At 60.1% G+C, this 12474-nt stretch overlaps 1 protein-coding gene across 6 annotated transcripts in view; it reads right to left on the bottom strand.

Moving 5' to 3' along the window:
• KIF21A (kinesin family member 21A) overlaps positions 1 to 12474 on the bottom strand; it is a 63322-nt gene that overhangs the window by 5877 nt on the left and 44971 nt on the right. For 4 of the 6 annotated variants that reach the window (XM_061567161.1, XM_061567164.1, XM_061567162.1 and 1 more), the window contains 10 exons: positions 10013 to 10067; positions 9322 to 9382; positions 8523 to 8797; positions 4960 to 5076; positions 4572 to 4700; positions 3980 to 4018; positions 3178 to 3317; positions 2387 to 2567; positions 1423 to 1587; positions 24 to 141 (listed from right to left, as the gene is read on the bottom strand). In XM_061567161.1, the coding sequence (XP_061423145.1) occupies positions 24 to 141; positions 1423 to 1587; positions 2387 to 2567; positions 3178 to 3317; positions 3980 to 4018; positions 4572 to 4700; positions 4960 to 5076; positions 8523 to 8797; positions 9322 to 9382; positions 10013 to 10067 (1280 nt within the window). The remainder of the gene's footprint in view (positions 1 to 23; positions 142 to 1422; positions 1588 to 2386; positions 2568 to 3177; positions 3318 to 3979; positions 4019 to 4571; positions 4701 to 4959; positions 5077 to 8522; positions 8798 to 9321; positions 9383 to 10012; positions 10068 to 12474) is intronic. The other 2 variants (XM_061567163.1, XM_061567165.1) reach the window with 2 other exon arrangements.

Here is a 12474-nt window from a genome sequence, read left to right as displayed (position 1 = left end):
CACTGGCGTGGCGAGCGCCGTACCCGGATGTAGTGGTCCTTGGAGCCGGTGATCACTTTGCTCGTGCTGTCGGCGTTATAGTCCACGGTGAGGGTCATGACGGGGCCTGTGTGTCCGCTCAGCTTCCCCGTCGACTGGAACCTGGAGACGTGGCAACACGCGCTCGCTCAGCGACCGACGCTCTCGTAACCCCACCTCCTTCGCCTCCTCACCAGCAGTGAAGAATCGAGGTGCCACTATCAGGATGACCTCAGATGGTCGTTGTCCGTACCATGCACCCCCCTTCCATGCACCCCACGCGTTGAAGTCACATCACCCGGGAATTGAGCCTGGATAGTTCCTGAAAGGGCTACCAATACAGTAAAACCTTGGATTGCGAGCATAATTCGTTCCGGAAACGTGTTTGTAATCCAAAGCACTCGTGTATCAGTTGTGATCACGTGACGCTCGGCAGACAAAGCGTATACACGTACTACTCGTATTGCAAGACCTCGCTCGTTTATCAAATTAATATTTATTAAAAAATTTAGCTCGTCTTGCAAAACACTCGCAGACCAAGTTACTCGCAATCCATGGTTTTACTGTATGCGTAAACCAGGTGTTGGTTGGTCACTGTGGAGCATAGGACAGAGCAGTAAAACCCAATGTTTTACTGCAGTAAACTCCCAGGTCCATGCTCTACCACGCCCACCAACCCGCACCAATCGGCACGGTGTGTTTTCTCTGGGCGTTCTGCTTTCTCTTCCCACACGTATCGTCACTTGTAGAGGACTGCACAGCTTGGGGGGGGGGGGGGGAGGAATTTGGCACCGGCTCTCTGCCTGACTGCCGCTTCCTTCCCACTTGTCCGTGGTTTATTCTCGCGTCTCCGAGTCCTCTATCTCTCTAAGCGAGCGAGCGAACACTGCGGCAGTGGCTGCGTGGCACAAGTTGATATTACTATCATCATCCATCACCACAAAATAAGCCCACGTGTGTGTGCGAGTGTGTGTAAACATCGCCACTCGTGAGACAAAGGCGGCCGGGCGTGGTGCTGGCCACTCACCCCCTCATGTGCCACGTTGGCCTTCGTAGGTCCTCGCTAAGAGCACTTTCCCCAACAATCTGTTAATCGTATAGGGGGGGATGTTTGGGTGGAGGTGCTTCGCTAAGAGCACTTGCCCCAAAAGTCTGTGAAGGCTATAGGGGGGATCTGTGTACGTGTGTGTGTAGGTGTTCACCTGGCACAAGCGTCGTGGTGACGTCACCGCCACTTAGTGGCAAATGGCATTTGTTGTTGTTGTTCGCAAACAGCACTTGCCCCAAAGTTCTGCTAAGTCCCAATGGGGAAATGTGTATTTGTGTGTTGGTGCTCACTGATAGCACTTGCCTCAAAAGTCTGTCAAGGCTATATGAGGGATCTTTGTCTTTGTGCGTGCTCACCGTTTGAGGTCCCACATGCGCACGAAGTTGCTCGCGGCGGCGTAGAGGAAGGCGCCATTGTGGCTGAGCATGATCTGGTTGATCTGACTCTCGCCGGCCGGGAAGGTGACCGTGCGATTCGACACACTGGCGCACTGGTCTCCCATGGTGACCTGTCCCGATGACCTGCGGACGCCCGTTGTATGAAGACAAAGAGCCGAGTAAGGCTGGCGCGACGCGAGAGTTCGCGCACGGTGAACCGTTGTCTCCCTGCGCTGATGTTTACGCACCACACCAGGTGCTCATCTAAGGCTGAGTTGACCTAGGGGAGGCCCACGATCGGTTCAGACATTACTCGCCACAGATGTTGGCCTCGAATGAGTGCCAGGTACGGTGTGTGTATAAAACATCAGCACTGGGGAGACAAAGGCAGCCGGGTGTGGTACCAGCCACCGACTCCCCTCGTATGCTGTGTTGGCCTTCACAGGTGCATACAAACACCACTTTCCATAACAGCCTGTTAAGGCTACCGGGAGGGCCTTTTACTTTGTTCATACATTAGCAACTGTTGTACCCGTGGCAAAGCAAGGGGAGGGCAGAGTAAAGGATGTAATGTATGGGGAAAAAGGAACGGAAAGAGGGAAGAGAAAGAGTGGGAGATACGAGGACAAGGATGAAAAATGAGCGGAGAAACGGAAGCAATGAGTCAGGGGAGATGAGGACGGGAGGAGGAAGAGGCTGCACCAGGGCCTCGACGCTGCTGCACAGAGGAGCAGCGTCCGTTTTCACAGCGGAGAGAGGGGAGCGATTCCGAGTGGAGGTGGCCACGTAGAAGTCACGCGATTCACACGAGAGGCTTGCGCTCATCTAGACAGAGAGGTGTGTCCACACATTCACACGGCACGTGGAGGTTGGAGTGGCTGAGGCGCGCCCGCGGACGTACGGCCCCGTGCGAGTGGCGACACTCGGCGCGGCGGGGACTCACGTGAGCGTGCGGATGCACTTGGCCGAGTCGCGGATGTCCCACACCTTGACGTACGACATGGAGACGGTGAACACGAGGCCCGAGTCGCCGCAGTACTTGACGGACACCACGTTGTTGGGGTGGCCGCCCAGCGACATGATTTCCTGACCCGTCACCAGGTTCCACACCTTGCACGTGCGGTCTGCTCCGCGCACACGCGCACGCGACGTCACTCGGTGATCTGTCCCAAGGGCAAAGGTCGCAACCGGGTACCCGATACCCGTACCCTACCCGATACCCGGCTACCCGTACCCGGCCAGGTACGGGTACCCGTTTGCGACCCAGGTGCGGCCGGGTACGGGTACGGGTAAGGAATCAAAACCCGTTTGCGACCTCTGCCCAAGGGTAGCGCGTTCGCCTCTTGCTGGAGCGGTTCGTATCTAGCGGCCTCCCTGGTCATTACTGCAGTGCGTAATAAACGATACTACGCACCGTCTGCTTTACTCGCAGTGGACGTTAAAGGTCGCGTGATGTCAGTCGCAAGGGGAGGCCATTGTGTGCTGGCATCAAGGTCCAAGATTAGCCAAATTCACCCAGCAATGATCTCCCCCTACTGGCAGCAGGCTGACGCCCCATGTCACTCTTGCAACCAAGACTCATCCTGGTCCCTTGGGTTCTCACCTGGTCACACAAACCCCCGCTGTGTCAACTCCACCCTCACATCCACTCACGCGGTTCATGCGCAAGAGCACGGGGCACGCGGACCACGAGACGGCGTGGAGCAGCGCGCGGAGCGCACGGAGCGCACTCACCCTTGGCGCCGGTGAAGAGGAGGTCGTCGGTAGCGTCTAGGCACAGCACGGCCTTGGTGTGCCCCTCGGCCACGTGCAGGCACTGCAGCGCTTGCGAGCGGTTCCCACGCCCGGTGCCGCTGTACGGGTTGATGACGCCCCTGGCGGCACGGAATGGCACGCGCCGTCACTCGCGTCGGCGCGCCGTGGCTCCGGCCGCCCTCGTGGCGGCGGGGGGGGGAGACCACCTCCCACCATCTCGTGCGCCGATCGCTTAGGCAACTACTCCGATATCTGAGCGGAGCTCCGCCTCGGGCGCTCTACGATTGATCCACAGAGGGCACGGCGGCGACTACAACGCGCGGCCACGCCGCGAGAAGCGGATCGGCCCGAGAGGTCGACCGGGATGTGAAACTGGATCGGCGTGCGCTCGGATCCACCGGTTTCTCGTCGGCGGGTTCGCGTTGTAAAATCGCGGCGCCCGTCGCAGCGTTAGCGCAGGCCCCGCGGTCAGCGGCGCGCCCTCCCGAGCGACAAAGCCATGCAAGGACACCCAGAGCAAATTAAAAATGAACGCGTTAATGCGCGCGGCACACACGGTGAGTCACACGTGACGTGGCGCCCAGGTTGCCCCCCCCCCCGGCAGAGGGGGGGGAGGGGGGCGGAGCGGCGGCGGTGGCGGTGGGAGCCCAGCGAGCGCCGTGCGGCAGCGTAAATCACCAAGTGACACGTGGATTGGAGCGGGAGAGAAATGAAATGAAGGGGGGGCAGAATAAACACGACAACACCAATCCAGAAATAGGGTGGGAAGAGAACTCAATACCTGCGGAACTCTGGGTAGGAAGAGTCACTGTCATCTGACCTGGGAGAGGAAAGCATGACGCAACAGATAGGTACAGTCACGAGTAGAACTGGAAGGCCCAGACCGTGGGGAGGTAAGGCGGGCAAGTACAACGGCACTCCGTCTCACGTGACGCCGACATCTCTTGCCGTGCCGGCACCACCGCGGCAACAAGTCCCCCTTCTCTCACGCCAGCCTCGCACAGCGGTGACACGAACAGTTGGGGACGGACACGGAGCGTCGCGAGCTGACGCTGCTACCCAGTCCACCCACCCCCACACACGCTGACCCCACCGCTATGGACAGTTGCTGCACCGAGGTTCACACAGTTTAGTGGCTTGGAGATGGACCCCGGGACACTGAGGGTACTGTGGTACCGAGTCACCAGGGCACCGAGCCACCGGGGCACCGGGGCATTGGGGCACGAGGGTCCCGAGGTATCGGGACACGTGGCATAGCAGAGTACCAGCTGGGAAGTAGGTCACTAAGACACCGGCCTGCGCCGGCCACACTAACTCCACCACGCCATAGGGCGGCGAGGCGTGCGCGTGTGCGGGGCGTGGCACCGACTCACTTGTCGTGCGCGGGCGAGGACGGCGCCTGGGCGCTCGTCAGCCGCGAAAAGACGTTCTTGTCGGTGCGCGCACGAGGCGGGGGTGACGGCGGCGGAGTGATGCTCGCCTCCGACGTTCCCGAGTCGGACCTGCGCCGACCCCCGACGCGCACAGGGGCACGCGCACAACACCAACTGCATGAGCGCGGGAGTCGAGAGCGTCGCGAGCTGGCGCCCCTAGCCGATACTGGCACGCGCTGTTGCCAAGGCTGGAAAAATGTAGCGGCTTAGAAGCCGATAGCGGGGCAACGGGTCACCAGTACACCCGGTCACCCGTGGTACTACCAGGTCGCCGGGGCACCGAGACACGTCGGCGCCTCATGGTAACACGCGGCCGGCGCGCACTCACTGCTTCTGGTCGCGCTTGGCTCGGTCGGCGTTCTTGTCAAGCGTCTTGCGCCTGCCGAGGAGCGGCGACGGCTCGGTGCTCCTCCTCTCCGAGCCACTGGACGGCGTTCTGCTGCTGCTGTGCGCAACAAGAGGACATCGTCAGAGCCGGCGTCCGCAGACGCTGAGGGCGGGAACCGTGCTCGCCTCGGCGGCCGGGCGCCCGCTGGCCCAAGCCAGGCTTCTTCGGCGACTGCGGGCAGCGGCGGCGGCAAGCGGCTGTCGGCATGCTGCACGCGGATACGCCTGCGCTCCCCGCCCCCCACACACAACCATGCACCTTGCTCCCTGCTCCCTGCGTGCTCCACAAGGTCCCAGTGCCACCATAGCTGCCCAACGACGGCGGCGGCAAGAAAACGCGAACGGCAACGCGGAGTTAAACACCAGCAGCGGCGGCAGCAGCGGCAGCAGCCAGCACCCGATGTGAACCCGTGGTGTCTCACGCGGGCAGTCGCATAGCAAATGGGTGTGCAGGCGGTGTGACTGCAATGCGGCTCCCAAGCTAGAGAGAGGCCCAGGTGCGGGACTAAGAAGAGGGACCCATGCTTCCCACGCTGCGCGCAGGCTCCGAGGAAGCGTCACGTGCGTGAACATCGCAGCGTTCAAGCATCGTGGGGCGCCCGCGATTATCGGGTTAATTTGCGAGCAGGACCGCATTTTGACGACCGCAATTATAAATCATCCAAGGCAATTATCTTAATAAGTGAACGACGGGCTGGTAATTGGGAAATGCGTGGCTGTAAATGTAATTTGCTTGTGATTATAATGCAGTCCAAAGCGTGCGGCGCCGTTAATAACCGCACACGCCGCGAGCGACAAGGATGCGCAGCGTGTCCCGTCGCGCAGGGCCACGCGGTGCACGCTCCCGCGCGGAGGCACGAGGAGAGGCAACACCTGTGGCAGCGCACAACGGCCACCCCCTCCCGCCCGGTCCCCGGGGCCGCCGCCGCCGCCGGCCTCCTCCACCCGGGGGGGTCCCGCACGCCACGGCCGCCCCTGTCCAACCACCCCATGCCAGGAGGCCAGGGCTTCCCGGGTCCGCAGGTGCCGCTCCTCCTCCGCCGTCGCCTCCATGCCTCTGCCGGCTAGCGCCCGACGCATGGCCCGCTCGGGGGAGTTAAAAGTGAGCTCAAGACTCGGGTGAAAGTTAGTGGCGGACGCGACCCAATGCGCCACCCGACGGCTCCAGGTGCCGTAGGTACGCCCCCGGGGGCTGTGTGGCCATCGGCCGCCCCACACGGGGCGGGAGGCCGAGTTGATATAAAGTAGACTCGAGAGCTGCGGTCAGACGCGCTATTAGGGCACTCAGCGGAGCGGTTCATTTGTAAAAACACAGACCGAGAACACTCTTCAGTGAGCTAATTATGTAAATTGTGATTCACAAGGAGTTTCTGTGTCAGATCGTCGCATATGTTCTGATCAAAATGTTTCCCCTAGAGCCCTCCACTACCCAGCGGCAGAGCCAATTGAGTCGTCCCGTCGTGGCCAACGGCGCCGATCGATTTTGTTTTTCAGCAAAGCCAGCGGGGGTGGAGGAGGGGAAGGGGGAGGTACGCTCAAAAGCCCAAGCAACATTTTTGACAACTTTGTCCGACGTTTCGCTGGAGATCCCACGAAGCATCGTCGTAAGGCGTTAACGATATTACGAATCGTAATATTGGTGGCGAACGCCTTCGTGTGACATGATAACTGTGTTTCAGGAGGAAGTGACTCCTTGTGGCGATAGTCCTTCTACAGCACAGTGGGGCGCTCTGTAGCAGCGAGCGCCGACGCCGTCACATCGCTCCCGGTACTTGTAATGCGACGTCTCCACGGAGACCTTCCCGTGGCTACGGTCCCCCCCCCCCCCCCCCCCCCCCCCGCTTTCTCACGAGCGAGGCTCCACACAGCGCTCGTCGCTCACCTGCTGTTCACAACCTTGCAGACCCCAGCGGTGGAAATTCTACATTCCTAAGACGGGGAATCACCGTAACTCAATTTACTGACCCCCCGCCCGCCCCCCCGAGGGATGGTGAGTCGAGCCAATCCTAACCCAGCCCCGGATTTAACGTCGCAACCTTCCGATTGGGCACCGCTGGTCGAGCGCTGCGTTGGCCGCCCGGGTGCCCGGCACGCGGCCTCGGTGTGCATCGGCAGCGGCCGTCTGTGCCTTGGGCTGCCTCGTCCTGGACGGTGCCGCGGCGGTGTCGGTGTGCGCCGGCCCGGTAGCGGAAACCAGCAACGCAACTTCCCCCCCCCCCCCCCCCCCCCCGTGGGTTCCTCCACCTGTATGGAGGTCTCGCTCTACTGGACCCGACCGTGTCATCTCGCCACACTGTGTTTACTCACCACGCTGCGAGTCACCACCCACTCACCCACCCACTGAGTTATCCACTCATTCACTCGCAACTCACTTACCCACTCACCCACCCACTAACCTTACTCATTCACCCACTCACCTACTCACCCACTTACTCACTTACTCACCCACTTACTTACTCACCCACCCACTCACCTTACTCATTCACCCAACCACTCACTCACCTACTCACCCACTCACTCAACCACCCACCCACCACGCTGCAGGTCACACTTCCCTTTCTGCTTCTTCCCTTACACTGCTCCACTGTGAAACGCCACGTACACACACTCACGATACACACTCACCATACACACCATATACACTCACCACACACTCACCACACACACTGACCATACAGGCCATCACTGCGGCCAGCAATGGAGGATTCACCCATGACGGTTGAGAGAATAATTTCACCCTTGTTTTTCGCTCGCAACAGGAAACACGTGGCGGTAATAAAGGCAACACTCCGAGTGACGTGCGCTCGCAGGAGGGAAACTCATTGTCCAGAATTCGCGGCGGCGGCGACGACGACGAGAGTTATAAAGTAACGTCGCGCGATCACGGTGCAGGTGCAGAGCGGGTCGCCCGGGCCCATGAGCCCAGCCCCCGTGGTCTCGCCAAGACCGTTCTCGCGCCAGGGCTGGGGCCTGGCGCCGTCTGCGGTATGAGACGGACGAGGAACGACCGAAAACACGGAGAGCGCGTTCACTTCTTCTCCTCCGGATGCGCGTCCATCATCGGCACCACGCCGATGCCCGTTAAACGCGTCGCTCAACGCGCCCGCCTGCCACGTTAACCAACGGCTCCGATTCTCCCGCAATGAGACGCGGCCAGTGCCGCCGCATCAAGGATCTGTCAGTATCCCCGTGGATTTAAAGCTCACACAGGTGGCGGCAAAAACACTTTCTCCAACGAACTCGGGTGGCGCATACAGAGAACACAAACACAGACAACACGCGCACATAGGGGCATGTGCCCCGAGCTTTAGTGATGACCTTGGGAGAGTTGGTGTGGTGTGGTGGAACAGCCGGAGAGGTGGTGCGGAGTGAGTTGAATCTGTTGTGAGTTGAGTCTGTAGTGAGTTTGTCTGCAGTGAGCGAGTTGTGTCTGCAGTTTTTTGGAGTCTGTAGTGAGTGAGTCGAGTCAGTGTCAATAGTACGTTTGGCCAGTCCGCTACTCACTGGCCGTTCCCCTGTCGCGGGGACTGGCACGAGGCCTCCCATGCGGCGCCGGCGTTGCCGGAGGGGCTGGCGACGTGCGGGCCACGCGGCTCGTCGCCGTTCTCCTGCAGCTCCACCACGGGCAGCAGCAGCGCGAGGGCGCCGCCGCTGCCGGTCCGCGCCGCCGCCACGCCCGTCCCTCCCGGCGCCACCGCCGCGTCCGGGGCGAGCGAGGGCGCGGGGCACTCGCTGCCAGCGTACAGCATGTCCTTCTGCGTGGCTGCCCGCCGCCGAGCCTAAGCCACGCAGACCCGCGGAGTGGGGGGGGGGGCGCTGCAAGTCAAGGCTCTGACGCTCGGCAAAATAAACGTGAGAGCGGTCGGGCGACGAAGAGGTCAGGGTGCGGCGCCGTCACCGCTGCCGAGATCCTACTGCTGACACTTCTCAAATGCAGCAGGTTGATGGTCTTGGCCTGGTCACCCCTACCAATGAGCGGCGAACTGCTGGGCCGCGTCACCGCCTAACCTTTGCGTGGCTCCGTTCGTCACGTCCCTTGCTGCTGGCTGATTTAACGTTTCTCCCACAACTCTGCGTTACATTCAATAATATTCACCAGCGTGGAGCGGTTGCGCCGTGGTTGGCACATTACGCAATGAACCCGGCGACCCGAGTTGGATTCTCCGCGGCTAAAGCCAGCGGCGACCGTTAACATCTGAACTTGTCCGAGGCACACACCGCCCCTTCGCCAATTATCACCGACCGGCACGGTGGGATACGGTCGAACGTTCACGTACGTGGTCATCACGTGTTTGCTTTGTACCTTGTCTCTGGGTTTGCCCTCGCCCGGAGCGCTGCCTCTGGACGTCTCCAAGCCCTGCAGTCTGCAGCGGTGCACAGCAGCAGCGCCCAGCGGTTCAGAGCAGCAGCGCCCAGCGTCGCATGCGGCAAAGCCAGCGGCACAGCGGACAGTGATCAGCGCCACTTCAGCAACGCGAGCTGCATTATTTCCGCGTTTATTTAGAAATGTACACCAGCTGCGTGCGCGAGTGTGTGTCTTCGACCGGAGTGTAGCGGTTAGCGCATTGCGCTACGAACCCGGCGATCCGGGGTTCGATTCCCGCTCAAGGCCAACATCAGTCGCGATTATCTGAACCGGTCCTGGGCCTCACCTAGGTCAACTCAGCCTCAAATGAGTACCTGATGTGGTGTTTAAAGATCAGCACTAGGGAGAGAAAGGGGGCCGGGCATGGCGCTGGCCACCGCTGGGCCTTGGCTCTACAGGTGACTGAGCACACACAAATGAGAAACGGCGATGTTGCCAGGTATAAAAAAAAGATTCCCCTCCGGTACCCCGCGAGCACGGCGAGGACGCCTGCGGTGACAGACTCGTAGCGTGGCTGCAGGCCCACACGAAATCGAGTCTTGGGCTGTGCCCGGCCTGTGGACCGTTGGTTCTGCGCCCACGCCGTGGTGGTTTAACGTGAGAGTGTGCGGTGCGGTATGGTGCTCACACAGCCGTGCCCGCGGTGGGATGCACCAACTCGTCCTCGCTGCTGTCCTCCGCATCTGCAGCCGACACAACCGCACGTTTGGGGGGAGTGGAGTGGGGTGGGGGGGGCGACGCGTCAAGCGGATCGCGGCGCCGCCGCGGCGCCATCGCTCCCACGAGAAAGCACTGCCGCCGGGCCCCGTCGGCTGCGCTGCCTTCGCCGCGAGCTTCCTCAACGACGCGTCTATCCTGCTTTGCGCTCAACCCTGAACCAGACTCCACGCTCGCCGGGAAACGTGGTTCGGCACCGAGCCCGGCGCCGAACTGAAGTGGGCGCCCTGCACAGCAGTTGGCCCTCGCCGCTGCTAGGAGGTCAGATCAATCAGACTTGGCCCTGGCGCAAGCAGTGAAGCGGGGTCCCCCCGTCCGATTTCCCCCTTCCTCCAGCCCGTGAGGCGGGTTCGAGATTCATCGCAACAGCACGGCTCTGGCTGTGCAGATCGTTCACGACGTTGGCATCGCATCGTGGGTCCAGGACGGGAGCCGGGCAAAGAGAAGGCGATAAACGGTGAGGCCCCCCTCCCCTCGCTCTACTCGGTGACCATCAAACTGTAAATCGTGCTTTGCAGCCCTTTACGCTACGCTGCGGCAAGCTCGGCCATTATGCATGCGGCGAGCGATCATAGCCTGCGACAGCCCTGAATGTGGAGATTTACGGGCGAATCTGGGACCTCGCCAGCGCTGGCGTGAACACGATAATCACCGCACGAGCGCCGGCGTCGCGTGCCATCGCCGGACCGGCGAGGAACCGCCACCTGCAGGAGCCGGTGCGAGCCCCCCCTCTCTGCCCGTGTGTGCGGTAAGCGATACGGCTCCCCTATCTTTAACCGAATTACACAACCCCGTACGTGACCACGGTTGGCAGTGCTTCCTCGAAGTCGGACGGCCCTGCGGAGAATACCGATTCAAGAATTTACAGTGTGCCGACGGCATCGGATTGCATCGTTAAGAGAGAGACGTTCACTTGGGCAGCACGGCCTGGTAGAGAGCCAGGGTAGAGGAAGAGGGCTGCCCACTGGGTTAGCTGAGAGGAGGATGTGTTACTGTGGGGTTGGACAGGACAGCCGGAACAGGGACGACAGTGTACATCCTCACGAGGCATTTCCATGCTTGAACGCGTGGTGTGAGTGCACGTGCGTGTGTGTGTGTGCGTCTGCGTGCTTGCGAGACAGTTATTTTTGTCTCATAGGTGTCCTCAGTCGGGTTACAGATATGCCGCTGCCACAGCAGCAGCAGCCGAACCCCCAGGGTGGACCCCTGGGCTGTGCGTCATGCAGGTGAGTACATCAGGCAAAGTTACGCACGTTCAGCTCACGCACATGGAGGGGGGCCTCCAACCCGAAGCCTGACCCCCAAAACAAACGCAGAATCTGCCCTGCATTTGGCGCGGTGCAGGCGAAGCCTTCACTAGGCCGCAGATCAGCTATGCCAACTCCACGATTTTGTCGCCAAATCCAGTGACCTTTTCGGTTTTCCGAGTGGCAAAATATCGTCAAAGCATCTGGTGGCAAAGTTAGCGACTTTCTAGGACGAGGACGCAATGCAGATTTAGGGGCGATCCCAGGTTCACGTTCAGGATCCCGTATCGGTGCACCGTGAGTAATGCTTGGCGCATTCTCTCGTGACGGTAACATTACAGGTTCTGCATGGCAACGTCTCGCGACGTTCTGAGGTTCGCTTGGCGACTATCCGCTTTACGGAGTTGGCAACGCTGCTGCACCTGCACGCTCACATGCGTGCATCAGCCACAGGGTGTTGTGGGGGTGTTGTGGGGGTGGCAGGTACGGTTGGAGTCCCCCCCCATCTCCGTGCGCACTCAATCGCCGCTTAGCAGGGTTATGGTTGCACGAGCGTGGAGGGGCGCGGTCTCGGGTCCTCCCAGGGCGAGCACAACTCCTCCGCCGGTAAAGCTTTGTCAATTTCACGCGGAGGCTTTCGCAGGCCGCTCGTTGTCCAAGTGCGGCCCTCCTGGCCGGTCCGCGTGTCGAGCAGTTCCTCTCTCAAGCTTTCGGCACACGCTACCGTGGGCATGTTAATCATGATAATAATTCTAGATTTGAAGCTTTCGTGACTGCAAGGATTCATATTCTTAGGTTTTTTCCGGTAAAGTCACGTAGGTAAAAAATAAAAATTAGTAAAAGTAAAATAAAAAGTAAAATAAAAATAAATTTTTATTTTACTTTTATTAATTTTAATGTTTTACCTACGTGACTTTACGGAAAAAACCTAAGAACATGATAATAATGTCAACTGGTAATACTGCGCTGCTGCCGCCACTACCGCCGCTGCGTTCGCTCACTCTCGTAGAGAGACGACGACTCAAGAGGCGCAAGGAGGAACCGCAGACGAGCAGGAAAGGCAACCAGCCGTTGAGCAGCAGCCAAATTTCCTGTCCTCAAGGTCTGCGCTTTCTATATATTAAGG

Source organism: Lethenteron reissneri, chromosome 38 (assembly GCF_015708825.2).
Source record: "Lethenteron reissneri isolate LAM-NWPU_2019-01 chromosome 38, ASM1570882v1, whole genome shotgun sequence".
NCBI lineage: Eukaryota > Metazoa > Chordata > Hyperoartia > Petromyzontiformes > Petromyzontidae > Lethenteron > Lethenteron reissneri.
This window is presented reverse-complemented; position numbering and strand designations above follow the sequence as displayed.